This window comes from Lutra lutra, chromosome 17 (genome assembly GCF_902655055.1).
Source record: "Lutra lutra chromosome 17, mLutLut1.2, whole genome shotgun sequence".
Lineage (NCBI taxonomy): Eukaryota > Metazoa > Chordata > Mammalia > Carnivora > Mustelidae > Lutra > Lutra lutra.
This window is the reverse complement of record NC_062294.1, coordinates 57,009,631-57,037,512: the sequence shown is the minus strand read 5'-3', so window position 1 is coordinate 57,037,512 and position 27,882 is coordinate 57,009,631. Positions and strand designations below refer to the sequence as shown.

At 48.2% G+C, this 27,882-nt stretch overlaps 2 protein-coding genes across 13 annotated transcripts in view; both read right to left on the bottom strand.

The window, feature by feature from the left end:
- The window catches only part of LOC125088827 (leukocyte immunoglobulin-like receptor subfamily A member 6), a 152,484-nt gene that overhangs the window by 27,835 nt on the left and 96,767 nt on the right, over window positions 1–27,882 (bottom strand). The gene's annotated exons all lie outside the window — the stretch shown is intronic.
- Window positions 1,978–27,882, bottom strand: LOC125088823 (leukocyte immunoglobulin-like receptor subfamily A member 6). Of its 10 annotated transcripts, none has more exons than XM_047710332.1 (13): window positions 27,673–27,882; window positions 27,483–27,518; window positions 26,995–27,279; window positions 26,240–26,542; window positions 25,746–26,042; window positions 6,799–7,101; window positions 6,444–6,494; window positions 5,450–5,566; window positions 5,073–5,115; window positions 4,957–4,994; window positions 4,704–4,756; window positions 3,904–3,948; window positions 1,978–3,710 (listed from the first exon to the last, which is right to left on the bottom strand). In XM_047710332.1, the coding sequence occupies exons 1-13, from the start codon at window positions 27,866–27,868 to the stop codon at window positions 3,564–3,566; spliced, it is 1,914 nt and encodes a 637-aa protein (XP_047566288.1). In that variant the 5' UTR covers window positions 27,869–27,882; the 3' UTR covers window positions 1,978–3,563. The 10 variants fall into 10 exon arrangements, with proteins under 10 accessions (XP_047566288.1, XP_047566289.1, XP_047566296.1 ...); XM_047710333.1 differs by having other exon boundaries at window positions 3,904–3,945; XM_047710340.1 differs by lacking the exons at window positions 25,746–26,042; window positions 26,240–26,542; window positions 26,995–27,279; window positions 27,483–27,518; window positions 27,673–27,882 and adding exons at window positions 7,315–7,611; window positions 7,836–8,138; window positions 8,282–8,569; window positions 8,748–8,783; window positions 8,940–9,074 and having other exon boundaries at window positions 3,784–3,948.

Below are 27,882 nucleotides of genomic sequence, written 5' to 3'. Positions count from 1 at the left end.
AGTCCATAGTCTCTCATGGTTCACCTCCCCTTCCAATTTCCCTCAACTCCCTTCTCCTCCCCATCTCCCCTTGTCCTCCATGCCATTTGTTATGCTCCACAAATAAGTGAGAACATATGATAATTGACTCTCTCTGCTTGACTTACTTCACTCAGCATAATCTCTTCCAAACTCAACACACACAAAAGAGATAATCATGTCAAAAATAATGGGCAGAAAATATGAACAGACACTTCTCCAATGAAGACACACAAATGGCTATCAGACATATGAAAAAATGTTCATCATCACTAGCCATCAGGGAGATTCAAATTAAAACCACATTGAGATACCACCTTACACCAGTTAGAATGGCCACAATTAGCAAGACAGGAAACAACATGTGTTGGAGAGGATGTGGAGAAAGGGGAACCCTCTTACACTGTTGGTGGGAATGCAAGTTGGTGCAGCCACTTTGGAAATCAGTGTGGAGATTCCTCAAGAAATTTAAAATAGAGCTTCCCTATGACCCTGCAATTCCAGACTCTTTTATGAAGCCAGCATTACCTATTCCCCAAACCAGGCAAAGACCCCACCAAAAAGGAGAATTTCAGACCAATGTCACTGATGAATATGGATGCTAAGATTCTCAACAAGATCCTAGCAAACAGGATCCAACAGCACATTAAAAAGATTATCCACCATGACCAGGTGGGATTCATCCCTGGGTTACAAGGATGGTTCAACATTCGCAAATCAATCAATGTGATAGAACAAATCAATAAAAGAAGAGAGAAGAACCACATGGTCCTCTCAATTGATGCAGAAAAAGCATTTGACAAAATTCAGCATCCGTTCCTGATTAAAACGGTTTCAAGTATACGGATAGTGGGAACATTCTTCAACTTCATAAAATCTGTCTATGAAAGACCCACAGCAAATATCATCCTCAATGGGAAAAAGCTCACAGCCTTACCGTTGAGATCAGAAACACACCAAGGATGCCCACTATCACCACTCTTGTCCAATAAATTAAATCTTTTTCTTTAAAATTTTTAAAACATTTTTTATTTATTTTCAGCTTAACAGTATTCATTGTTTTTGTACCACACCCAGTGCTCCATGCAATACGTGCCCTCTCCAATACCCACCACCTGGTTCCCCCACCTCCCACCCACCCCCCACTCCTTCAGACCCTTCAGATTGTTTTTCAGCGTCCACAGTCTCTCATGGTTCACCTCCCCTTCCAATCTCCCCCAACTCCCTTCTCCTAACTCCCCATGTCCTCCATGCTATTTGTTATGCTCCACAAATAAGTGAAACCATATGATAATTGGCTCTCTCTGCTTGACTTATTTCACTCAGCATCATCTCTTCCAGTCCCGTCCATGTTGCTACAAAAGTTGGGTATTCATCCTTTCTGATGGAGGCATAATACTCCATAGTGTATATGGACCACATCTTCCTTATCCATTCGTCCGTTGAAGGGCATCTTGGTTCTTTCCACAGTTTGGCGACCATGGCCATTGCTGCTATAAACATTGGGGTACAGATGGCCCTTCTTTTCACTACATCTGTATCTTCGGGGTCAATACCCAGTAGTGCAATTGCAGGGTCATAGGGAAGTTCTATTTTTAATTTCTTGAGGAATCTCCACACTGTTCTCCAAAGAGGCTGCACCAACTTGCATTCCCACCAACAGTGTAAGAGGGTTCCCCTTTCTCCACATCCCCTCCAACACATGTTGTTTCCTGTCCTGGTACTTTTGGCCATTCTAACTGGTGTAAGGTGGTATCTCAATGTGGTTTTGATTTGAATCTCCCTGATGGCTAGTGATGATGAACATTGTTTCATGTGTCTGATAGCCATTTGTATGTCTTCATTGGAGAAGGGTCTGTTCATGTCTTCTGCCCATTTTTTGATATGATTCTCTGTTTTGTGTGTGTTGAGTTTGAGGAGTTCTTTATAGATCCTGGATATCAATCTTTTGTCTGTACTGTCATTTGCAAATATCTTCTCCCATTCCATGGGTTGCCTCTTTGTTATCTTGACTGTTTCCTTTGCTGTGCAGAAGCTTTTGATTTTGATGAAGTCCCAAAAGTTTATTTTGGCTTTTTATACATTGCTGAATCTCATCTGTGAACATTTTGTTTAGAGATTCACATTGGAGTTAATGTCAGGGAACTTTCTGTATCTTTCCATTCAGGAATTTCCTTGCCTAGTTTGGTGTCTATTTCTTCGTAGAATGATACAATATTGTTTCTTTTTTTATTCTCAGGAAGGGCACGTATAATTTCATTGTGTGTATGCATGTGTGTGTTTGAGCATATGCGTGTGTGTGAGTGTTTGCATGTATATGTTTGCATGTGAGTATGCGTGTGTGCATGTATGCATTGTATCCACGTGGGCGCCAGAGCATGTGTGTTTCCTAAGGGCATCAGTGTTTGGAGGAAATTGCCAATGAAGCTTCCTCAATAGACACAAATGTATATTACAAAATGATTATCGCCATGCCATTAGCTCACACTTCCATGCCATACCATATCTGCCTTTCTTGTATGTGATGAGAACATTTAGATCTACACTCTTTGCAACATTCAAGAATAGGTTACAGTGTTATAAGCTGTGGTCATGATGTGGTACATGATTTCCCCAGATCTTGTGGTCTTATAACTTTAGAGACCTTGTTCATCTACCTATAATCCTGACCAACACCTCCCCATTTCCACACTGCAGCACAGCCAGCCACAACTTTGCTCTCTATTTCTCTCAGTTTCCACATACTTCAGATGGGGGATGGTTTGATCACAGTCAATGCATTCAATGTATTCATAAGGTGATACATATTTACTACTTCTCCATCAATTTAATAGCTTCTATTTCAAGAATTTTATCCATTTCATCTACATTGTCTCATATATCAGCATAAAAGAGTTAATAATGTTCCATTCTAAATTTAAAGTCTGTAGGATGGGATGCCATCCTCATAATGGTGATGTGTACCTCCTCCCTTTCTCTCTCTCTCACCTCTTGGTTTTGTGGCTAGGATTTATAAATGTTACCACTGCTTACAAAAAGGAACACTTTCAGCTTTATTGATTTTTCTCTATTTTTAAATTTGTCCTCATTTCTAGCCAGGTCTTGTCTTTACTTTTGTTTGAATAACTTGCTCTTCTTTTTCCAAATTCTCGATAGAATAGGTTCTGTCATTAATTATTTTAGGCTTTTTCTTTTCTAATAGATTGGTTCTTGGTTCTTATTTTCCCATTTCTTAGGTTTGATTTGTAACATTTACACTGTCCTTCAGTGTAAACATTCTCTCATTTCCATTAGGATTTTGTCATTTCATTCATGGGTAATTGGGAAGTCTGTTGCTTTGATTTCCAAAGTGTAGGGGTATTTCTATCTTTGATGGCAGAATCAGTGACTCCCAGAGGGTCCCAGGAGTTCTTACTGGTCCATGTGAAGAGTCCAGGCTGGCTGGGGTCATCATTAGGTGACACCCACTATGGGCAGCTCCTGTGCCTTCCAGGGTCCCTGTGGTTCCCCCCTCCCTGGGGTGTGGGGTCTGGGACCCTCCTGGGCTACTGGAAGGCCAGAGCAGCATACACGCTGGGCTTTGCTGGGGGATCCCCTGATTGGGAATGAGGGGATGCCCTTGTCTCCTGTCTGAGGGTCAAGCAGTTCAGCTGGGCGTAGGTCACATCCTGGAGAGTGTCAGATGCAGTAACCTGCAGTGGGAGAGAAGGGGCGATTTGTGATTGAGGAGGGGGAGCCTTGAGGCTTGGAGAAGAAGGGACCCACCTGACAATCTGTCTGCCTGTCTTCCTCTGCTTGTCTGTCCTCCGAGTCCAGCAATCCCTCTGACATGGGGGAAGGAGAAGTGGCCAGTCCCCAGCTGAGTCTTGATCTTGACCGGCTCACCTGGGCGTACGTTGGTCCCTGGGGGTCTTCATCTTGTGTGTTCTGCTGCGGACAGACAGTGAGGGGGAGGTTTGTCTCCTTGATTTCCCTCTATGGCCTCAGACAATTTTCCCCATGGTTGCCAGAGCAATGCTTCCAAACTTTCCTGCCCATTGGGTCACTTTCCTGGTGAGCTCTGCAGGGGCTTCCTGAGCCTTGGGGTGTGTGATTTGTACTCTGGCTCTGATTCTATTCCGGACAGTGTTTCTTGCTCATTTGGTTGCAGCTGCATGGGCCATGCTCCTGATAAAGCATGTTGCTGCCTCAGGACCTTTGCACCTGCTACTCTGTACCCTACTTTATTTTCCTTGGCCCCATGTTGCCCTCGAGGATGCTGCCCACTTCCGTGCATATTGTCTACGACCCACAAGGCAAGCTCACGGAGGATGGGTCAGATTTGCTCACAGCTATGCAGGCAGCACTAGGTGGGGCCTGGCAAATGCTGGGCTCCCTATGCCTTTTGCTGGCTGAATGAATGAAGGGGCTTAGTGACCAGTGGGAGAATCATTTCTTCATGCACCCTCTTGAGACGTGGGCATGCACCCCGACAACCAGAAGTCAGATAGTGGTTGGGGAGCCACACAAGGGAGCACAAAGGAGGCCCCACGATTTCACAGTGGGCTGACCCAGAGTGCCCAAGGAGCGTGAAGGCATCTGAGGGACACTACTGAGACTGGGTGGTGTGAGGACACGGAAGTGTCCACTGGATTCAGTTTGGCACCACGAGAGCCCTGGTGTCTGCACGAGGGCGGGGGTCTCACCCGATGGTCCAGCTCCACCCCCTCCTCAGGCTGAATGTCTTGAATGGCAGCGTCTGCTGGGACAGAACGGGGTGTGTCTCTTGGCAAGGTCCCCTGAGCCCCCTCTCAGGGCTGCAGACCCCACCTTGCTCCCAAATAGGGCCTCTCCCATACCAGGGATTCAGCAGTGGGCTGAGGGGCATGTGGGAATTCAGTCCTCACCCCGGACCCGGACCCTCCCAGCCCACCCCCAGGGTGGCCCCCTTCCTCTCACAGAGGCTCTCCTCCTGGGCGGCAGGGACTGGGCTGGAGCTGGGGAGGAGACAGCATGTTAGGGGGCATAGTGGGGGCAGGTGGGTGGGAGTCTGGGGCACTGCAGGCAGGAGTTACCTGTTGTGCAGGCCTCTGTCCTTGGGCTCCAGGTCTGCAGCCCCTGAAGGACGTTGGGAATCAGTCTCCCTCTGGGCTGGGAGGTTACAACCTGCCCCCAACCATGTGATTCCAGGGAAAGGCACCCTTCACACATACTCTCTGTGTGTTTCTCCAACTCCCCAGATTGAGTGGAGGGAAGTACCTTCAACTGGCTCGTGGGTACCATCCTGGGGGTTTCTTTCTAGATTCTCTGGGTTGAGATTCTGCACAGGTGTCTTTCTACACCGGCCTTTCCCATCGCTCTGGTTTTCCTGACTGCTGCCCTGAGCCCACCCTTGGTTGGCCCACAGGGCAGCCACCACCCCCTGGGACATGTCACCTCCTTCCCTTCTCACCCGGCTTCCTGCCTTTGACCCGACGCTGGTGGTGAATTAGGAGGAGGACAAGAAGGCTGAGCAGCAGGACAAAGGCCACTGAGGCCGTGATGAGGACGTACAGGTACCAGTGGGGACCTTATGCAGGAGCAACACCATGAATGAACCAGTGATGCCATTTAATTGAGCACCTACTGTGTGCAAGGCACCTGCTGGGCTCTGTGCACTCAGCTCTGACCCTGTCAATGATCACCCAGCAGACGACTGCTGCCCCTCCTGCCCACTCCACAGATAGAAAACTGAGACACAGAGAGGTCATGCACATGTCTCAGGTCGCTCAGCATGGAGGCAGCAGGGCTGAGACTGAAACCAGGGCTATGGGTTCCCTGTGTTCTCCTCATGCTGTCCCCTGTGCAGACACCAGCTCAGGGCTCTGGGCTCCTCATATGGGGCCCGGCCTGTCTCAGCATCTTCTTCTGGAGCTGAGGGTCCTTCCAGAGTCCCCTTATTACCTGAATGCCCCCAGCCATTGTCCTCCCTCCCCTCCCCGTACAATGTCACTGTCATTGCTGCAAAGGGACAGAACTCCCCATAGATCACGACCTGGGGGGCTTCCCCGTGAGCCCTCCTCTCCCAGGATGAGAGCCATGGTCTAATGGGAAATCTACTCTGTCCACGACTCTTTTCTTTACACTTGGGGAAACTGAGGCCCACACAGGGGAGGGGCATGTGCCAGCCAGCACCTCCAGAAGACCCTGAACTGAGGGGGCAACTCAGAGCTCTCCATGGACCCATCCACCAAGGCTGATAGAGACCCTCACTCACCCTTAGAGCCTCCTGGGGTCAGCAAGGGTGAGGGGTGGGACCTGCCATGCTCCACACTGCACCTGGCTGCTCCTCCCCCACAAGGGACCCCTGCCCCCCACAAGCCTCAGAGCCCCGGGGCGCTGTCGTCCCCCAGGCATCTCTGAGAGCCTAGAAGAAAATCCCCTGGAAAGCAGCTCCTGTGACTCACCATCTGCTGAGCCTGGCCCTGTGGTCGGGGGGCTGGGGTCCATAGAGGGTCCTGGGGAAAAGACAGGAGTGTGGAGGGGCTGGAGCTTCCCCTGAGACCCTGTCTCTGCTCACACTCTTCCTCCTCATGTGCCCTGTGACCCCCAAGCTCCTCCTCCACCGGAAGAATCCTGGGGCTGGGGCGAGGGATGGGCAAGCGTGAGAGGACCTGTTTCCCTCCTGCACCGTGAGGGGCGGACCCTCTCCACTGATGTTCCCTTGGAGCCCCTCACTCCCATCCTAGACCAGAACCCTCCTGGACACAGGGCCCTGAAGCAATGTTGGGACACAGAGGGGACAGGGTCAGCAAACCTCACCTGAGACCAGGAGCTCCAGGGGGTCACTGGGCTGGGACAACAGGTAGGGGGAGGTGCTGGCAGAGCCATAGCACCTGTAGGTCCCCCCATGGGCTGAGGTCACAGGACTCATGGGGAATTCAGCCTGGTGCTGCCCAGCTCGGTACTGTGATCTAAGACGCAGAGGGGGATCGGCTGCCCCCTCCTTGGACAGAAGGAAAGTGTCCACAGGGCTCCGTGATTGACACAGCAGGGTCACATTCTCTCCTGGGGCCACTGTGGGTCCCAGCTGCACCGAGAGGGAGGGTGTGTAGGGCAGCTGTCCTAGAGAGAGGAAGGGCGGGTGAGGGGCTGTCCAGACCTTGTTCTGAACTGTGTCTGTCTGAGTCCCCCGAGTCTGTGCTGTCCTATCCCCTGTCTCTCTCTGTCTCTCTCCCTCCCAGGGGACCCCACACCCCTGGTCCTAGCCACCACCTGGGGCTCCATTGGTAGGACCTGTGCAAAGTCTGGGGTCCTGACCAATGCCATAGCCCTCACCTGCAACCAGGATGTCCAGGGGTTCACTGGGGGTCGACCACTCGGAGGAGAGGTTGTGTCCACCGTAGCACGTGTACCGGCCCCCGTGGGAGGGTCTCACAGGGCCCAGGGGGAAGTCTGACCCAGAGATCCCAGAGTGGGGCTGTCGGCCAAGCTGCTGGGGAGGGTCAGGTGCCCCCTCCTTGGACAGAGCGAATCTCTCGTAGCTGACATCAGAGCGACACTGGAGGGTCAGGCTCTGTCCAGAGGTCACAACAGGGCCCTGCTGGGTCAGGAGGGAGGGCTTCCCCGACACACCTGGGAAAGACCAGCCCTGGATGGCAGGGACTGCTTCTCCCCAAACCTCCCTTCTCCCGTCCTGACCCCTAGGTCTCATGGTCTGTCACCTCCAGTGACTCTGACCTGTGAGTCCCCATGGTCCCCTCACCCACCCTCTCATTGGGGCTCCCCTGGGAGCAGAGTCCCCGTTAACCTGTCTGGTGCCTCAAAACACGGATGGGGCACCAGTCAGACTTTCTCACCTGAGACCAGCAGCTCCAGGGGGTCACTGGGGGCCGACCACACCTGGGGGGTGTTGCTGTAATAGCCGTAGCATCGGAACGTCCACCTGAGGCTGGGGGTCACGGGGCCCACAGGGAACAGGGCCTGGGTCCCCCCACTGGGGACTGACTGGGAGACCAGGGTCCAGGAGGGCTGGCGCTCTCCTTCCTTCATCAGGATGAACCTGTGGATTCCCATCCATGAGGCACACTGGAGGGTCACATTCCCTCCTGAGGTCACCACAGGGCTGGGCAGGGCTGAGAGGCTGGGTTTGCCCTGGGATCCTAGGAGAGGAGGAGGGGGTGGTGTTAAATTGGGTTCAGACCCCCCACGTTATCCCAGGCTGGGCTGTGAGAGGGAGGCACCTGAGAGCCGACCCCCTTCCTGAGGGCAGAGCCTGGGGCTGGGACCCTGAGTGGGCTCCCACCTGTCATCACCACCAGCTCCAGGGGGTCACTGGGCTCTGACCAGCCAGTGGGACTGAGATAGTCACAGCGGTATCTTCCTGCATATATGTCTGTCATGTGTGTGATGGAGAACTTAGCCTTGTCCCTGGGCTCCAGTGGCTTCTGTCTGTCCCAGGTCCTTGACTCTCCCTCTTTACACAGGTGGTACTCCTGGGCCTCCAGGGTCCCCTGACACCAGATGGTCACAGGTGTCCCCCAGGGCATCACAGAGCTGGGTTCAGCCCAGATGGTGGGTTTGGGACGGGTCCCTGGAAGGAAACAGAGGCTGGGACACAGACCTTCCCCACCCCCAGGTCCCAGCTCAGCCCCAAGCCCCCAGACATTCCCCTCCGTCAGCCCAGAGCTGTTGTTCTCCATCCGCTGCTGCCTGGTGGGTGACCCCTGTCCCCAGTGAGGAGGGACTGGGACCTCTGGTGACAGACTCACCTGCCTGTGCTCGGGTCCTGGGGCACACACTCAGCCCTGGAAGAGAGTCCCTGTGAGAGGTTTGCCCCGAATCCTCACAGATCCCCTCCTCCCCATGAGCCTCCTGAGCCTAGGGCCTCTGACAGACCAGGGCTTGGCTGTGGGGCGGGTCCCTCCCAGACTAAGGTGTCCCCTCCCCTCCTCAGATCTCACCAAGACAGAGCAGGGCTGTGAGGGTGGGGGTCATGGCGTCTCCTCTTCCTCGTTCCGATTGTGCAGAAGGAGGTGACCTGTCCTGTGACTGCAGGACAGGCAGACACACACGGTGTGGGCACTCGGAGGCCAGCCCTCCCCATCACGGGTTTGTCATGTCAGCTGCCCCACAGGAAGGGGAACAGTGTGGCTGTCATTTCCCCGGGGCTGAGGCTAGGGCAGGCAATGGGCTTTGCAGATGTTTCTGACCACATCTGAGGCTCCCTCCCGACCATGAACTCCTGTCTTCCTGGCCCGATAACCCCCCTTGTGGACCAAGCTCCAAAAGGTTTTATTGAATGCTTGCATTTTGTCTGGTCCAGAAACACTAGACTGGACTAGCCTAATTCGAGCTAGTTTGCGGAGCTCAGATTAGCAAAACAGAAAACTAAAAGCAAAAAAGCACAATCAAAAAAGGACTGTCTGGTGTATTATTTTCCTGTTGCTTTCTTGCCATAACCAATCACTACAAGCTGGTGGGTTAAAGCAGCACAGACGTATTATCTTATCATTCCAAAGGGCAGAATTCCAACATGGACACCCCTGAGTTACAGTTGAGGTGTCCTGGGCTGTGCTCCTTCTGGAGCCCCTGGGGGCGAATCCATTCCCTTTCCTTTCTAAGCTGGGTGCCTTGCTCGTATGCCTTGCCGCCCTCCTTTCATCTCTGGCCCCCTGACCCCCTCCTTCACTCATGAGGACCCTTGTGATGACTCACGCCAAGCACTCTGCCTCCACTAAAGCCCAGGAGCAACCCTGAGCTGCTTCACAAAAGGAGAGTAGTTCTCTGCAGAATCGGCATAGTGTGGCTCCAAAATCTTTAATGTCTGTGTTGTGCTTCATCTATATAGTTCCCTGCCAAACCATGTTGACCCCATCTGCCACCAAAGCTCCAAACACCACTGGATCTTTGGGATCATAAATCTCGGGCTTTCTGCAGCCTGGGCCCGTCGCAAGGACTTCTCTTGTCCGGGATGGCACTCAAAAGCAACAGCCTCTCCAGACACTCAGTAAGTGCATAGCAGTAGCACGCCCAGGGAGCTATATGTTGTCTCCACCTTCCAAAGATGGCCCACTAGGGACTGAGCTACTGTCTCATTAGTAGGAGGATGAGATGGAGCAATGAGTCTTCACCTTGGGTGGGGTATCTCAACATGTCTCAGGCAGCTGGAGTCCAGGAAATGTCACCAAGGTGGCAAGAACCTGAAATCTGGGGAGATTTATTTCCCACCATCTTACAAAGCACTAGCATAGTTGCTACTACCTGTTTCACAGATGGAATCCACATGGTGTGTACTGGACCTGAGTGATGTCCTCTGCAATGGAGAGACAGTCACGGTCCCCGCAGCCTGGATAACACAGAGCTGGAGACCTGCGCAGTGTTGGAGATGCGCGCAGGGCTGGAGACACGCACAGGGCTGGAGAGGTGTGCAGGGCTGAACACGTGACATGGACCAGAACAAGTGTGGACACGGACAGTGTGTGGCTGGCTCTGAGAACTAAAGGCAAACTGAACCTGAAGACCTTTATGGGCGGACCCAAGAAAATAAACACACCAATCTACAGCTGTGCACCAGGTGCCAGGAGATAGGTTTCTATATGAGTTTTCAGCGGGACAGAAGTGGAAATTAGAATCACCTGGTGTACAAGAACTCAATTCTCCAAGGCCCGTCTCTCTTTTGTGCAAACTAAGCAGGCAGGTCGAGTGGGGAGTGGGAGGTGTCCCTGGCACTTGTGTCTTTCTGAGTTCTTGGAGATGGCATGAATCTGTAATCTCTCCAAGAGTGCAGACTTACTTCTGTTTCCCTATTTTGGTAGGGAAGGTGTTTCCAGCACCTTCCACCAGGCCTTTCCTTCACTGAATCTCTTACTCCATGCATCAGAAAACCTGTGTCTGCTGTTGAGGGTGTCTGTTCCAGAACGAGAGAAATAACCACAAGGGTGGGTCCAGGGACCCACTAATCACACCTCCTCCTAGAGCTTCCACTCTCACTGGTCCACGCAGAAGGCTCAGTGTTTTGGGGGCCTCCAGAAGTAATTGAATATTTAACAAAATGGTAAGATCAACAAGGCACGTTTTAGGGGGGAAAATATCCGCAGGAGGAAACAGGTTACTATTTTACCAGTGAAGAAGGCAATGACATTGTTTTTAAATGAGGGGAGAAGCCTGTGCCCAGGGAGTGGAGACTCTGTCCACTCTCAACTTCCTGCACACTTTCTGAAAACTGATTGTGCATGACGCACAGCTCATTTGATCTTCCTCCTCTCTGAAGAAACAGACTCTATTGGAAAGAACTCCTCACCCCATTTCTCCTAAATAGAAGTTCCCACTTTCTGACTTCCCATTTCAAAGTCAATACCAGATCTGAATCTCTTGGTGTCCCCACTCCCATCTCTCCTGAAGTCCCACCCAAGGGTCCCCTTCCCCTACAGATCCAACATAATCTCATGGGTGTCTAGGACCTACACAGAAGTGACTAATTTTGCATTTCAAACTGATCTTATGCTACTTACACAGTCAGTGTCTCTCCCTGGCTCATAAATAATCGTCCCTGGTAAGGTAGGGGGTTATATCTGAGAATTTGTTAGAATTATTCTGTAAACAAGCAGGAGTTAAGCCATAAATCACCCATGGAATTCTAAGCTGTATCTTCTCATCGTTGAACACCTCACACTGAACTTCAGCCTGTAGAAGACAATAAACGAACATTTACACAGCAAACGACTACATTTATCAATGATTGGTTGATAATTGCTTAATTGATTGCCAATGCTCAATTTAAGACTATTTATTCATGAATAGTAAATTGGTAAGACACCACCGAGAAGATGACTTAAGGAGAATTTTAAAGTTGAATTCAAGGCTCATTCTAAAAGTACAAAATGATATCATAAAAATATGACTCACTTTCCTTCCCTGCAGCATAAGGCAGAGCAGGATGGTGATTTTTGCAACCTTGGTGACTTTCCTGCCTGCCCCAGCTGTGCACAAGGGCCCCGGGGGCAGAGTCTGAAAGGCCACGCTGAGCAACAGGATGTGTGGGTAGGCATGCATTACCCGCCCATCCCAGCTGCGTTTCAACACCAACACTTTACCGGAAGCAGAATGGCTATTTCCTCATTTGTCAGTCTCTGTACTGGTCCCAAAGAAAATGTGGACTTCTCCTTTTTTGGAAAACCATTTCTACCTGCCGTAAGTGCACAGTTCTACATTTTAGGCACTGTCCAAATGAGCCATCGAGGGAAGACTGCCCAGTGCCTGGTTCAAAGCTGGACGCTCAGAAGATTCCTGGGTCCTGCCCAAGTCACCACCTCTCCCCACACTTGTGTGGTTTGTGTGCACTTTCAGAGCTCCCCTAGCTCATGGAATGCCATCCAAATTAATGACGTTTAAAACAAGTGCATGAATGGAGACCTTGGGTGCCTTTCCTCCCAGCCATTGGTCATGGGGCTGTGGTGAGGGGCAATGACTCAGGGGCAGAGGAGAAGGGGAACGCTCTGAAGAGAAAGAAACCATGATGCATACAAAAGAAGAGCTTTGTCCAAGGGCACCTCCCACTTAGATTCAGGTCGTGCATTTGACAGTGGAATACCACTCCAGCGACACTATCCTTATTTTTCCTTATGGGTGATTTTCATTTTCATAAGTTGGTTAATTTGGCATCCCCCAGGTTTCTCCACAGTAACGTTGTTATTTGCCTTTTGTAATTATTACTTGATTTGTAGGGAGATACTTTGAGAGTGTGTACACAACATGTTCCCCATTAAGCTTCCACTTAGCTCATTCTATCAGCCACTGACCATTATGCTGAGGCAAACGCCTTCTCTTTCCCCCTCTGGATTCACTGCTATGGAAATAACAATGTTGATAGTATCTTGTTGCTGTTAAATGCTTGTGAAACTGTGACTGATCCTCCTTGTATTTCTCTCTGCCGTAATAAACAAAGGCGTCTGGCTTTCTGATTAGTGGTATCTGATGTTCTCCCAGCACTATTTTTCTTCTCTTTACCATTTCCTTTTTTCATTTAAAAGTCCACCCTAGGGCGCCTGGGTGGCTCAGTGGGTTAAGCCGCTGCCTTCGGCTCAGGTCATGATCTCAGGGTCCTGGGGTCGAGCCCCGCATCGCATCGGGCTCTCTGCTCAGCAGGGAGCCTGCTTCCTCCTCTCTCTCTGCCTGCCTCTCGCCTGCTTGTGATCTCTGTCTGTCAAATAAATAAATAAATAAAATCTTTAAAAAAAATAAATAAAAGTCCACCCTAAAATTCACTGTATGTAAAGATAACTTTATTGCAAAAGAATGAAACTGGACCACTATCTTTTTTTTTTTTTTAATTTTTTTATTTTTTTCAGCATAACAGTATTCATTATTTTTGCACCACACCCAGTGCTCCATGCAATCCGTGCCCTCTACAATACCCACCACCTGGTGCCCCCAACCTCCCACCCCCCACCCCTTCAAAATTCTCAGATCGTTTTTCAGAGTCCATAGTCTCTCATGGTTCACCTCCCCTTCCAATTTCCCTCAACTCCCTTCTCCTCTCCATCTCCCCTTGTCCTCCATGCTATTTGTTATGCTCCACAAATAAGTGAAACCATATGATAATTGACTCTCTCTGCTTGACTTATTTCACTCAGCATAATCTCTTCCAGTCCCGGAAACTGGACCACTATCTTAACAGCATGCACAAAAATACACCCAAAATGGATTAAAGACCTTGATGTAAGACCTGAAACCATGAAAATCCTGGAAGAGAACACAGGCAGCAATTACTTCAAAACTGGCCATAGCAACCTTCTTCCAGATATGTCTCTTTAGGCAAGAAAAACAAAAGCAAAATTAAATGATTGGGACTACATCAAAATAAAATGCAGCAAAGGAAGCCATCAAAAAAAAAAAGGCAATTGCAGGGTCATAGGGAAGTTCTATTTTTAATTTCTTGAGGAATCTCCACACTGTTCTCCAAAGAGGCTGCACCAACTTGCATTCCCACCAACAGTGTAAGAGGGTTCCCCTTTCTCCACATTCCCTCCAACACATGTTGTTTCCCGTCTTGCTAATTTTGGCCATTCTAACTGGTGTAAGGTGGTATCTCAATGTGGTTTTAATTTGAATCTCCCTGATGGCTAGTGATGATGAACATTGTTTCATGTGTCTGATAGCCATTTGTATGTCTTCATTGGAGAAGTGTCTGTTCATGTCTTCTGCCCATTTTTTGATATGATTCTCTGTTTTGTGTGTGTTGAGTTTGAGAAGTTCTTTATAGATCCTGGATATCAACCTGCTGTCTGTACTGTCATTTGCAAATATCTTCTCCCATTCCATGGGTTGCCGCTTTGTTTTGTTGACTGTTTCCTTTGCTGTGCAGAAGCTTTTGATCTTGAAGAAGGCCCAAAAGTTCATTTTCGCTTTTGTTTCCATTGCCTTTGGAGACATATCTTGAAAGAAGTTGCTGTGGCTGATATCGAAGAGGTTAATGCCTATGTTCTCCTCTAGGATTCTGATGGATTCCTGTCTAACGTTGAGGTCTTTTATCCATTTCGAGTTTATCTTTGTGTATGGTGTAAGAGAATGGTCGAGTTTCATTCTTCTACATATAGCTGCCCAGTTTTCCCAGCACCATTTATTGAAGAGACTGTCTTTTTTCCACTGTATATTTTTTCCTGTTTTGTCGAAGATTAACTGACCATAGAGTTGAGGGTCCATATCCGGGCTCTCTACTCTGTTCCACTGGTCTATGTCTCTGTTTTTATGCCAGTACCATGCTGTCTTGGGGATCACAGCTTTGTAGTAAAGCTTGAAATCAGGTAACGTGATGCCCCCAGTTGTATTTTTGTTTTTCATCTTTTCCTTAGCAATTCGGAATCTCTTCTGGTTCCATACAAATTTTAGGATTATTTGCTCCAGCTCTTTGAAGAATACAGGTGGAATTTTGATCGGAATGGCATTAAAAGTATAGATTGCTCTAGGCAGTATAGACATTTTAACAATGTTTATTCTTCCGATCCAAGAGCATGGAATGGTCTTCCATCTTTTTGTGTCTTCTTCAATTTCTTTCAAGAGTGTTCTGTAGTTCCTCGAGTATAGATCCTTAACTTCTTTGGTTAGGTTTATTCCCAGGTATCTTATGGTTCTTGGTGCTATAGTAAATGGAATCGATTCTCTAATTTCCCTTTCTGTATTTTCATTGTTAGTGTATAAGAAAGCCACTGATTTCTGTACATTGACTTTGTATCCTACCACGTTACTGAATTGCTGTATGAATTCCAGTAGTTTGGGGGTGGAGTCTTTTGGGTTTTCCATATAAAGAATCATGTCATCTGTGAAGAGAGAGAGTTTGACTTCTTCATTGCCAATTTGGATACCTTTTATTTCTCTTTGTTGTCTGATTGCTCTTGCTAGGACTTCTAATACTATGTTGAACAAGACTGGTGAGAGTGGGCATCCTTGTCGTGTTCCTGATCTCAACGGGAAGGCTGCGAGCTTTTTCCCATTGAGGATGATATTTGTTGTGGGTCCTTCATAGATAGATTTTATGAAGTTCAGGAATGTTCCCTCTATCCCTATACTTTGAAGTGTTTTAATCAGGAACGGATGCTGGATTTTGTCAAATGCTTTTTCTGCATCAATTGTTAAAACATCTACAATAATAAATGGTGCTGGGAAAACTGGACAGCTATGTGTAGAAGAATGAAAGTCGACCATTCTCTTACACCATACACAGAGAAACTCAAAATGGATAAAAGACCTCAACGTTAGACAGGAATCCATCAGAATCCTAGAGGAGAACATAGGCAGTAACCTCTTCGATATCAGCCACAGCAACTTCTTTCAAGATATGTCTCCAAAGGCAAAGGAAACAAAAGTTAAAATGAACTTTTGGGCCTTCTTCAAGATCAAAAGCTTCTGCACAGCAAAGGAAACAGTCAACAAAACAAAGCGGCAACCCATGGAATGGGAGAAGATATTTGCAAATGACAGTACAGACAGCAGGTTGATATCCAGGATCTATAAAGAACTTCTCAAACTCAACACACACAAAACAGAGAATCATATCAAAAAATGGGCAGAAGACATGAACAGACACTTCTCCAATGAAGACATACAAATGGCTATCAGACACATGAAACAATGTTCATCATCACTAGCCATCAGGGAGATTCAAATTAAAACCACATTGAGATACCACCTTACACCAGTTAGAATGGCCAAAATTAGCAAGATGGGAAACAACATGTGTTGGAGGGAATGTGGAGAAAGGGGAACCCTCTTACACTGTTGGTGGGAATGCAAATTGGTGCAGCCACTTTGGAAAACAGTGTGGAGATTCCTCAAGAAATTAAAAAGAGAGCTTCCCTATGACCTTGTAATTGCACTACTGGGTATTTACCCAAAAGATACAGATGTAGTAAAAAGAAGGGCCATCTGTACCCCAATGTTTATAGCAGTAATGGCCACAGTTGCCAAACTGTGGCAAGAACCAAGATGCCCTTCAACGGACAAATGGATAAGGAAGATGTGGTCCATATACCCTATGGAGTATTATGCCTCCATCAGAAAGGATGAATCCCCAACTTTTGTAGCAACATGGACGGGACTGGAAGAGACTATGCTGAGTGAAATATGTCAAGCAGAGAGACTCAGTTATCATATGGTTTCATTTATTTGTGGAGCATAACAAATAGCATGGAGGACTTGGGGAAATGGAGAGGAGAAGGGAGTTGGGGGAAATTGGAAGGGGAGGTGAACCAAGAATATGGATTCTGAAAAACAACCTGAGGGTTTTGAAGGGGCAGGGGGTGGGAGGTTGGGGTAACCAGGTGGTGGGTATTAGGGAGGGCACGTATTGCATGGAGCACTGGGTGTGGTGCAAAAACAATGAATTCTGTTACTCTGAAAAGAAATTTTTTTTTTAAAAAGGAAATATTGAAAAAGAAAAACAAAAGTGGGGGCATCACGTTCCCTGATTTCAAGCTTTACTACAAAGCTGTGATCACCAAGACAGCATGATACTGGCATAAAAACAGAAACACAGACCAGTAGAACAGAGTAGAGAGCCCAGATATGGACCCTCAACTCTATGGTCAAATAATCTTCAACAAAGCGGGAAAAAATATACAGTGGAAAAAAGACAATCTCTTCAATAAATGTGGTTGGGTTTTATTTGTGTGTATGAGAGCTGTTAGTTCCTAGAAATTAATTTTGTAACAGCTAACACATTTGATATTTTTTATTTATTTAAATTCATTTAGCCAAGGTATAGTACACCATTAGTTTTTGATATAATGTTCAATGATTTATTCGTTGAGTGTATTTGATATTTTTTACCACTGAGTGGCTTTTATCATGGCATTCCTAGGGCTTTCTTGCCATGCACTCTCACTCACGACACAGCCCTCCTCACCCACATCCCTGTTTGTCCAGTTCCCTAACGACCACACAACCAAATTCTCCCGCTACTCAAAGTCTTCAAAGAACTGGCTCATCCTGCATTTCCAGCTCTGTTTTCCACTCAATGTCGCCACCAGAGAAGAACCACCACAATCCACAAGAGCATAAGGTCTTGCATTGCCAAAATTTCAGTAAAAACAAAAAAGTGGCTATGGCCCATTCTGAGCCTTATACCCTCCTTGTTTTTCCTTGGCAACTGGCCTGTTTTCCTAGCACAGAGCACAATGAAAAATTTGTGGAAATGCAAGCATTGTAAATATATGTCTAATCTGGAGAGTCAATGGTGTTACAAAAAAAAAAAAAAAAAAGAATCCAAAAGTACAAAATGATAAGAAAAACAAAAGGAATAAATGCTTTTTCCTAAGCCAGAACTTCCAGAAGTAGTTTCTTCCTCTTTTCTTTTCGTTTTTTTCTTTTGTAGTCTCTACTGGGGCTCAAACTCATGACCGTAAGATCGAGTCACATGCTCCTCTGAATGAGCCAGGCTCCCTCTTAGAGCTTCTTAAAGAGCTGAGGGGACCCAGTGACATGCTGAGGCAGGAGGCCCTTTGGCTATGATGCTTTCTTTACCTTGGCCTTCCAGAAAATTCTTAGATGTTTCTTCCTATAGCATAATCAGCCCCCTCCACCTCCAGGTTTCTCCTGTCCTCTCAGCCACCCCTGAGCACATGCTGAAGGTGCAGGCAAGCAACCAGCGCCTGCTTGTCTTTCTGCTTTGCTCAGACTGCTGTCCTCACTGGCCAGGGTGTGGTTTCCACCCTCAGATGCCTACTTGTAGTGAGCCCAGCAAGCATCTAGCTCCAGCTGACTATCCATTCCAACGGGTATGACCTGGAATGATCTGATGTTGTGGTCTTTGCTAGGCCGCCGTTCAGCTCCGTTCTCCCTAAAAAGGATGAGAGGGGCTTCTGATTTCGGAAGTGAAACAGAAGATGGAGGGGAAAGAGGAAGCTGGGCTCAAAGCAAAAGTGAAGTCATTCCACCTTGTGGTCCAGAAGGCAAAGAAGCAGAGGCTTGATCAAAGCCAAACTTGAAGGTTATCCCCAGGCTAACCTGTGTGTTCGCTGCGGAAATTGAGGGCTTTCTTTCCTACATTTGTGGGAGCAGGTTCTGGCTTCTTTGGTCAAATGACTGGGTCTTTGAAGACGCTCAAAGCAAAGGAGACAATGACCAGTGAGCTCTGTGTTGCCTGAGGTGACTGTTTATGACCCCTGAAAAGTGGAAATGCTGTGAATACCCACCTTTCAGTGAAGATATGGTCAGTCCAGTTCTGGTTACAGACCACCCCCAGCTAGTTAAAATCAGAGTTAAGGACGTTCAATTATCTGAGAAGAAACAGATCTTACTGAGCGAAGAAGTCAGGGAATGAAGGGATATATATTTACAGGTGATCTTAATTTTTTATTATGCCCATGGAGAGAAAAGACTAGCAGGAAAACACCAGGATTAATGCAGTTTGATTTGGATTATGGGATTATTAGGTTTTTACTTCTTCCTACTTTTCTGTGATTCCTGAGTGTTCTGGGATAAATCAATTTTTTATATACTAGTAAAATACACACGAAGGCATAAAAAAAGGAAACTTGCAGAAGGGCCAGGAGTCAAATTAGCAGATATTGCATTAAATCCACTGAATTTATGTTTTAAAGCATCCCCATTTCATCTCCCTCTGGATGACTGCTGACTTCCTCTTAGATATCGTTGACAGACCAGCACAATTCAGAACCGTGTGTGTGTGTGTGTGTGTGTGTTTACCCCATCTCAAAGATGCCCATGCATCTCCCCACATTTGGAATAAGGACTTCATCAGAAGAAAACTGAACCCCAAACTGAAGGATCTAACAATTCCTGGAGGAAAACTCAAAGCAATAGGGAATGGGAGCCTGTAAGTATATGCCCAAATGTCTCCTTGTTTGGAAGGAAAATTCTGGGTGGTATTCTGTTCTGTCTTAGAGATCTGGGGGAGTCTTATCCACGTGACCTACTGCAGTGATCTTAAGAATGCATCCCTATTTCAGGAACCCCTCTCCCCATCTCACTCACTCTTGCTTCCAAATAAACCACCTGCAGTCATATTCTTGTCTTAGATCCTGCTTTCAGAGTCACTCACACTAATTTAAAGACTAGAAAATGCCATGAAGTTTTTTTCCCCCCCGGTGATATGATTCCTTACCACAACCAGCCCAAGACTTCTTACTCCTTTATTCACTCATTCACCATTCAGGAATCTTACCCCTGTACATTTCAGAAATCTCTAACCATGTCAACCCGCAGCTGCCCCAGGAAATGAAGAGACAACATTGAGCGAAGCAGATATATTCTCTGGCCTCATGCGAAGTCTAGAGTCTTTGGGAAAGCCCAATTAATAAACCAGTTACACATGGGGCACCTGGGTGGCTCAGTGGGTTAAAGCTTCTGCCTTCAGTTCAGGTCATGATCCCAGGGTCCTAGGATCGAGTCCCACCTCGGGCTCTCTGTTCAGCAGGGAGCCTGCTTCCTCTCTCTCTCTCTCTCTGTCTGCCTCTCCACCTACTTGTGATCTCTGTCAAATAAATAAATAAAATCTTTATAATAAACCAATTACACAAATAAGTCTAACATAGGGACAAGGATTAGTCCCACGGAGGAAAGCTTTAAAGCAACAGGACAACATAAGATAAAGATATAACCTACTTTATGGATTTCAGATTGAAGGCGATGATTATGTAATTATGTAATTATGTAAGTTGCAGCTACATGCCAAGAATGAATTGGTATTACAGAAATTAAGTGGGGTTAAGAGGAAGAAGGAAGTACTGTAGACTATTTTGAGCAAAGGTCTTCAAATGGGTGAATCTTCACACATAAGAAGAAATAAAAAATCCTAAGAAATAAAAAAAATTTAGCTGATTCCTGAGTGTGTTCCATTAAAATCAAACCTTTGTGAGATACTCAAAACACTACCTAATTGAAATAAATGGTTGACTTCCATTTTAATTGGGGGACATGGGTATTCTGGGATTCATCTTCAGTAGTAACTTACATGACATTGGGAAGGAAAAGTCCTGGCTCTAACTTCAAGTTGCTTGGTGTTCTGATTGGATTTAGTTAATGTGGACCATTCAGGGAGTTTACTGTCACATGGTGGGGAGACCCCAAAATGCCAACATTAGAGTATTGTCTGTGGAGTATTGTCAGTTGTCCCCCCCAGTTAGGTCTTTCTGACAATTTGCTAGATTCTGCCTTTCTCCATGTGTACATAGTTCTCTTTAGACTATCAATTTAGTGGGACAGGGGTGCCTGGGTGGCTCAGTGGGTTAAAGCCCCTGCCTTCAGCTCAGGTCATGATCCCAGGGTCCTGGGATCGAGCCCCACATTGGGCTCTCTGCTCCGTGGGGAGCCTGCTTCCTCCTGTCTCTCTCTCTGCCTGCCTCTCTGCCTACCTGTGATCTCTGTCTGTTAAATAAATAAATAAATAAATAAATAAATAAATAAAATCTTTTAAAAAAAATTTAGTGGGACAAAGAAAAAATTTTATCAGAATAGAATAAATCCCATGCCTGATCCCCACCCATTGCTTAACTGTACTGGGCCCAATGGATAATGAATTAAACCCCAAAGTCCAGATTGACCATCTTTGCCCCATAACCCCTGTGCAATATTGATCATTCCCATAAGACTTAAAAAGTCAGACGTCCACCCCATACAAGGCTATCCCACCTGATGTTAACATACAACCAGGGTACTGGATTCCTCTCTAGACCAGAGCCTGGGTTGGGGATTCAGACAATCTGCTATTTCCCACATGGTTTCCCGTAGTAATGTTCACTGTGATCATACCCTGCGGTTGCACCCTCTCTACAGGTGACCATCATTTTAAATTAATCATTTCACCCCTTTTCATGGTTTTTGTACATTTTATGACTCTTACATAATTTATGTTGTGTCCTGTTAATAATGCAATAGTATCACATACATTCTTTTTGGCTTCCTTCTTTCACTCAGCATTGTATTTGTGAGATCAAGCTGTATTTTTTTTCTGTTTGTCATCCTACTTTATGCATTTTAACTGTTGTATTGCATTCCACTGTATAAAAGTAACACAACATACTCATTTATCCTTCAGTTGGTGGAATTTTGTTGTTTACAGTTTTTGGCTAGTGGGAGCAATGCTTCTCCCCTGACTATGGTGCTTTATATCCTTGGGTATATGTGCACAGGGTTCTCCAGGGCAAACCTCTAGGTGCCGGACTGCCTGATCATAGCTGCATATCTTTTCTCCCAAACCAGGAAATCCACACTACCCCCTACCAAACTGGCTGGAGCAATTTACACACCTACCAGAGATCTGTGAGATGCCACCTGCTCCCCAGAAATTAATATTGAAATCAAAACAAACAGCAAACATCTGTCTATCATCTTGGAATTCACAATCTCATTTAATTGGCACCACAGCCCTGAAAGAGCCATCATCACTAACAGTCACATGGGAAAGGACCAGAGGCTCACTCGGGAGAGTGCTGATTCCAGGTGCTGATGCTGGGGGAGGAGCCATGCAGGAAGCACCTGGTGAAGAGAGAGAAGCCTGCAGAATCCAGACAGGGGTTGGGATGTCATTCTGGGCTTGCACCTTCCAGGCTGGATATAAATTTCAATCCATCGAAACAGTTGCTCAGCCGCATTACCTGAGTCTCTGCACTTAGAGCTGGAGGCACCACCTGGAAACTCACATCAGGGAGTGTGCCTGTGGTAAAAAGACTTTTGTGATACACAGTGTTGGAGCAGAACCAAAAAAAATTGAGTGGAGTTATGGACACAAACGTTCATGTGGATAAAGCCTCATGTCATCAGGGTGAGGGAATAAGAGAAGCCAGACACTAAGGAGACAGCAAGGCAGGGGCAGGGTTCATGGTAGAGGACCCTCCTCCGGGGAGCTCTCCCAGCCTTGTCCTTGCCTCCTGCACAGACAACACCGCTTCATTGCCTTTAGGTTTTCAGCACAGAGTTCACACAGTTCATGGACCGCTTCAGAATCTTCTGGGTTAATGCAACCTTCTGTGTATGTGTGATTCTGTTCTAAGATTCTCAAACCCCAAAGCATGTGCAGCGTCATCCTCTGTTTACCTCTTGGTTTCACCTTGGGAACCTGTCTGGCTGTGCCATGCCTGAAACACCAACACCACTAGCACCACCAGCACCAGTGCAGACAGACCCATTCGGATGAGGTTCTCCAGCGTGTGATCTGGGCGTGGGGCTAGGGACAATGGGGCAGAGAGGTCATGCAGGGCAGGACAGGTCACGCCTATCACTGCACGCACAGGGGAGATCTAGGTCTTCTCTCCCCTTGAACAGGTCATATGCACCCCAGGATGCCTATGTCCTATTACTCACCACTTGTGGAGTCTGGGATCTGCAGTGATGAGGTGACAGCAGCAGGAACCCCTGAGAGGAAAGCAGAGAACATGAGTAGTTGGGGCTGCTCAGCCCAGCATTCCCCTGAGGATCTGAATGATCAATTCTCCCTTCTTCTGTCCTGAGGAACAAGCTCGTCCTCACAGTGATCCCTCCTGCAGCCACAGGTGAGGTGTGAACCCCCTTGTCTCCAACTCCTTTGCATTTAGACTTTGCTTTGGAGTCTTGATGACAAAAAAGGGCTCAGCCACACCCCATGCCATGAGCGGACACTGCACCTGTTTGGAAATCCCTCATGTCCTTCTTGCTCTCTCATCAGACTAAGCAACAGCCCACCCTGAGCTTGATTTCCTGGAGAAGAGAGTCCCGAGTTAACCCTCAGCGGGGAATCCTGGGTTTAGGGATGGGAGGCGGGCACCCACGGATTCCTGAGGGTCAAAACACGAAGGGGTGGGCACCCCAGGCTAACAGTCTCTCCTCAGCCTCAGCCCAGTCAGTCTCATCTTACACCTATGTTAAGAACCTTCACGGCACCTGGGTGGCTTAGTGGGTTAGGCTTCTGCCTTCAGCTTGGGTCATGGTCTTCAGGGTCCTGGGACTGAGCCCCGAATCAGGATCTCTGCTCAGCAGGGAGCCTGCTCCCCCCCCCTCTGCCTACTTGTGATCTCTGTCTGTCAAATAAATAAATAAAATCTTTAAAACAAAAGAACCTTCAAATGGTTTTCTTTTGTTATTTCATTCATTCATTCATTCACACATTCATTCATTCACTAGAGCCACTAGTTATGGACCGTTTGGAAATATAATAGACATACTTACATACATATGTGTGTATTTATGTACATTATCGACACGTATGGTATAGGATGTGTTTATACATAAAAATGTATGAAATACATACTACACATAAATACATATGATATACATATTATGTATTATATAATGTATTTTATATACTATGTATATCTGTATGTAAATAAGACATATGTGGTGAGACACTTGTAAGTATACAATACACATCGGTATGTGGTACCAGCATGCCCAAGTGTGTCTTGGTGAAGGTAATAAAGAATAATCAATGTTCTTATTAAGAAGAAAAATGTGGAGGGGCACCTGGGTGGCTCAGTGGGTTAAAGCCTCTGCCTTCAGCTCAGGTCATGATCTTGGGGTCCTGGGATCGAGCCCCGCGTCGGGCTCTCTACTGAGCAGGGAGCCTGCTTCCCCTCTCTCTCTGCCTGCCTCTCTGCCTACTTGTGATCTCTGTCAAGTACATAAATAAAATCTTAAGAAAGAAGAAGGAGAAGAAGAAGAAGAAGAAGTAGAAGAAGGGGAAGAAGAGGAAGAAGAAAAATGTGGAGTGCCTGGGTGACTCGGTCGGTTAAGCATCTGACTCTTGATCTCAGCTCAGGTCTTGATCTCAGGGTTGTGAGTTCAAGCCCTGCATTGGGCTCCATACCCAATGAAGAAGAAAAAGAAGGAGGAGAAGGAAGGGGAAAATGTGTATCAGATAAGGTGGAGCTATAAATAAAAAAGTCTGTAATACATTTAGGACTGATCAAACACTTTTTTAAAATTACAAAAGGTGTTAATGGGGGGTTTGTATAGGGTCACAGCCAATGTGACATTTGGAAGAGGATTTTAAGTCAACACGGAAGGGTGACAGTGAGGCATAGGAAGAGAGAGTGCCAATATTTATCACACGATGAATGTCCATGTCCTTTGCCTAAGCTATTCTGTTCTAAGAATTTAACCAAGATTGAAGGAGTGATTGCTTCTGCATACCCCTGTGCATCGGTATGTGCAAGGATATTCATCATAGGTTACTTTGAAATATCAAAAGCCTGGGAACAAACGAACTGCCAAAGTATAGGGTATTGGATACATTTATCCTGACACATTCAAGCGAGAAACTACCATACAACCATTAAAAAGTCTAAAAGAGATTTATATTACTGATACCAGATAATTCTTTAGAATGTATCATTTCATTAAAAAAAAAAAAAACAAACAAAACAGAGCTGGTCAGAACTGTGTCTGTAAGATGCTGATGTTTGTCCACTCACGGAAGATGTTTGTAGGGTCTCCCTGAATGTTTGGGGGGAAAAGGTAGACGAGTGTGGTGGGGTTGATTTGGGGTTTGAGCAAGTGGTAGCAGAGACTGCAAGGTAACTACTCTTTTTGTACCCCATTTGTGAACAGTTTCCGGGATGCACCATGCGAATGCACTCCTGGCTTCTGGCTTTTTCAGAGATGCTGCATTCACGCATGGATCCCGACCCAGTGGGATCCCACGCACCAGTGGGAGGTGTGGGGCAGAGGACGGAAGGACAAGTTGCCTCCAGAGAGGCGCCTGCTGGAGGACTTCCAGACACGAGACAGAGGGGATGGGGAGGAAGACATTCAGAGAGCCCCTGACCTGTGACCACGAGCTCCAGGGGGTCGCTGGGGTGCGACAGCAGGAAAGGGGTGCTGCTCAGTGATCCGTAGCACCTGTAAGTCCCGCCGCGGTCCAGAGTCACGGTGAGCAAGGGAAAGTCCGCCTGAAATTCCCCACCTTGGTGCTGAGACCTGCGGTGCAGGGGCGGCCCAGCCTCCCGCTCCTTGGACAGAAGGAACGCATCAAAGAAGCTGGCACTCTGACACCGCAGGGTCACATTCTCTCCTGCGGCCACGGCGGGGCCCGGCTGCGCAGACAGGGTGGGAGGTGGCCCCTGTGGGAGCTGGACTGGGAGGAGAGAGTAGGGTGTTAGGGGCGGCTCCGCAAGCGCCCCACCCAAGCACGGCTCCTGGCTTCTCTGTCCAGTTGTCTTAAACTCGCGCTTCCCGCCCTGGCGCCTCTCTCTGCCTGTGCTCCCCGCCCACACTTCCAACAAGTGCCTGAGATGCCAGCCCAGGAAAAGTGGGAGTGTGGGCTGGGATATGGCTCCTACCTGCGACCAGGATGTCCAGGGGGTCACTGGGGACCGACCACTCGGAGGAGAGGGTGTGTCCACCGTAGCACGTGTACCGGCCCCCGTGGGAGGGTCTCACAGGGCCCAGGGGGAAGTCTGCCCCAGAGAGCTCAGCCTGGGGCTGCCAGGCAAGCCGCTGGGGAGGGTCACCTGCGCCCTCCTTAGACAGAGCGAATCTGTTGTAGCCGACATCAGAGTGACACTGGAGGGTCAGGCTCTGCCCAGGAGCCACCACGGGCCCTGGCAAGACTGACAGGGATGGTTTCCTAGATACACCTGGGAGAAAAGGTGGTTCTGGTTTCCAAGAGGGTCAGGTTTCTCCTGCTCCTCCAACAGGCCTCCCACTGCTGGCTCCCAGCGTCCTGAGCTCTCTTGCCCCAACCTCATCGTCCCCAGTGCGCCACCTGGGATGATGCTCCTCTCACTGGTCTGGAGAACCAAGGAGTTCTAGAGTCATGCCCTGAATTCCTCACCTGAGATCAGGAGCTCCAAAACGTGGCTGGAGGTAGACCACACATAGGGGGAGCTCGAGAAATAACCATAGCACCTGTATGCCTGCCTGTGACTTGGGCTCACGTGGTCCACGGTGAAGAGCGCTTGGAACCACCCGTCAGCTTGGTGCTGTGAGTCCAAGTGCCTGGGGTGGCCCTCTCCTTCTTCGCTGCACAGAACGAACCAGTCAAATTCCTGCCATGAGCCACACTGGAGGGTCACGCTCCCTCCTGAGGTTACGATGGGGCTGGGCAGGGCTGAGAAGCTGGGTTTGTTGAACATTCCTGGAAGAGAACAAGCCTGGTGTGTTAGAAGGGTGGGGGGGGGGCGCCTGAGGAAATCACGTTAAGTGAAATAGGGTAGGCAGAGAGGGATGAGTACTGCATGATTCTGCATCTATGAGGAACCTAAAGATGGTCAGATTCGTAGAGGCAGAGAGTAGAATGGAGGTTGCCAGGGGCTGCAAGGAGGGGATGAGGGAGGGCCATATGTACAGAGTTTCAGTTTTGCAAGACGGTTCAGTTCTGGAGATCTGCTGTGCAGCCCTGTGCCTATAACAATACTGTGCTGGGCACTCAGAAGTTTGTGAAGAAGGTAGATCTCATGTTGTGGGGGGGAGGGGGTTGGGGAGGGAGAGGAACACCACCCCCAACGGTCGATGGGACTGTGCTATAGAAAGGAAGGTCCCTCCCGGGGCACAGCCACCTCACCTGTGCAGACAGAAACACTGGCTCACCTGTGACCACTAAGTCCAGAGGCTTGCTGGGCACTGACCAGCTTGTTTGTCTGTGATACAAGCAGGAGTAGCGACCAGCAAGGTGGTAGGTCATGTGTGGGAATGGGAACTTAGCCTTGTTGCTGGGTTCCAGGGGAAACTCCCTCCTCAAGGGCTCTGGGACCCCTTCCCGGTACAGGCAGTACTGGTCAGCATTCTGAGATCCCTGGCACCAGATGCTCACAGGCTTCCCCTGGGCCACCACAGGATCTGGCTCTGCCCAGATGATGGGTATGGGCAGCGTCTCTGGAATAGAGTCAGAGTTGCAGTCCTGGTATTCTCTATGCCTCAGTTTCCCCTGGTTCTCAGCCCTGGGGCCCCTTGTACACGTTTTTATTGATCAGTTTAAGATTCCTCTCCTCTATCCTCCAGATGTCCTGGCAGGGCGGGGGGTCCTATATTGTGCCCAAGGAGGAGGTGGGACTTGGGACCCCTGGGGATAGGCTCACCTGCCTGCACATGTGTCATCTGGCTCAGACACAGTCCTGGAAGAGAGATCCCAGTGAGAGGCCACTGACTCCTGAGCAGATCCCCACCTTTTCTAAGCACCCCAAGTTCATGAGGTCTCCTGAAAGCCTGGCTTTGAGAGGGCTCCCCTCTCCCACACAGGTGTCTATCCCCATCCTTCCGAAAACTCACCAAGGCAGAGAAGGACCATAAGGGTGATGGTCATGGTGCTGCCTCCCACTGGACAAGCCTGCACAGACAGATGCCTGGACAGGATGCAGGCAGCAGGGGGCTTTCCCATCGTCGGGCTCAGAGGAAGGGGCTCCAGAGGACGCCTGCTTCCCTGCAGACAAGTGAGACCTGATCTGTGGTGTGCCCAACCTTCCATCTACCAGGCGTGAC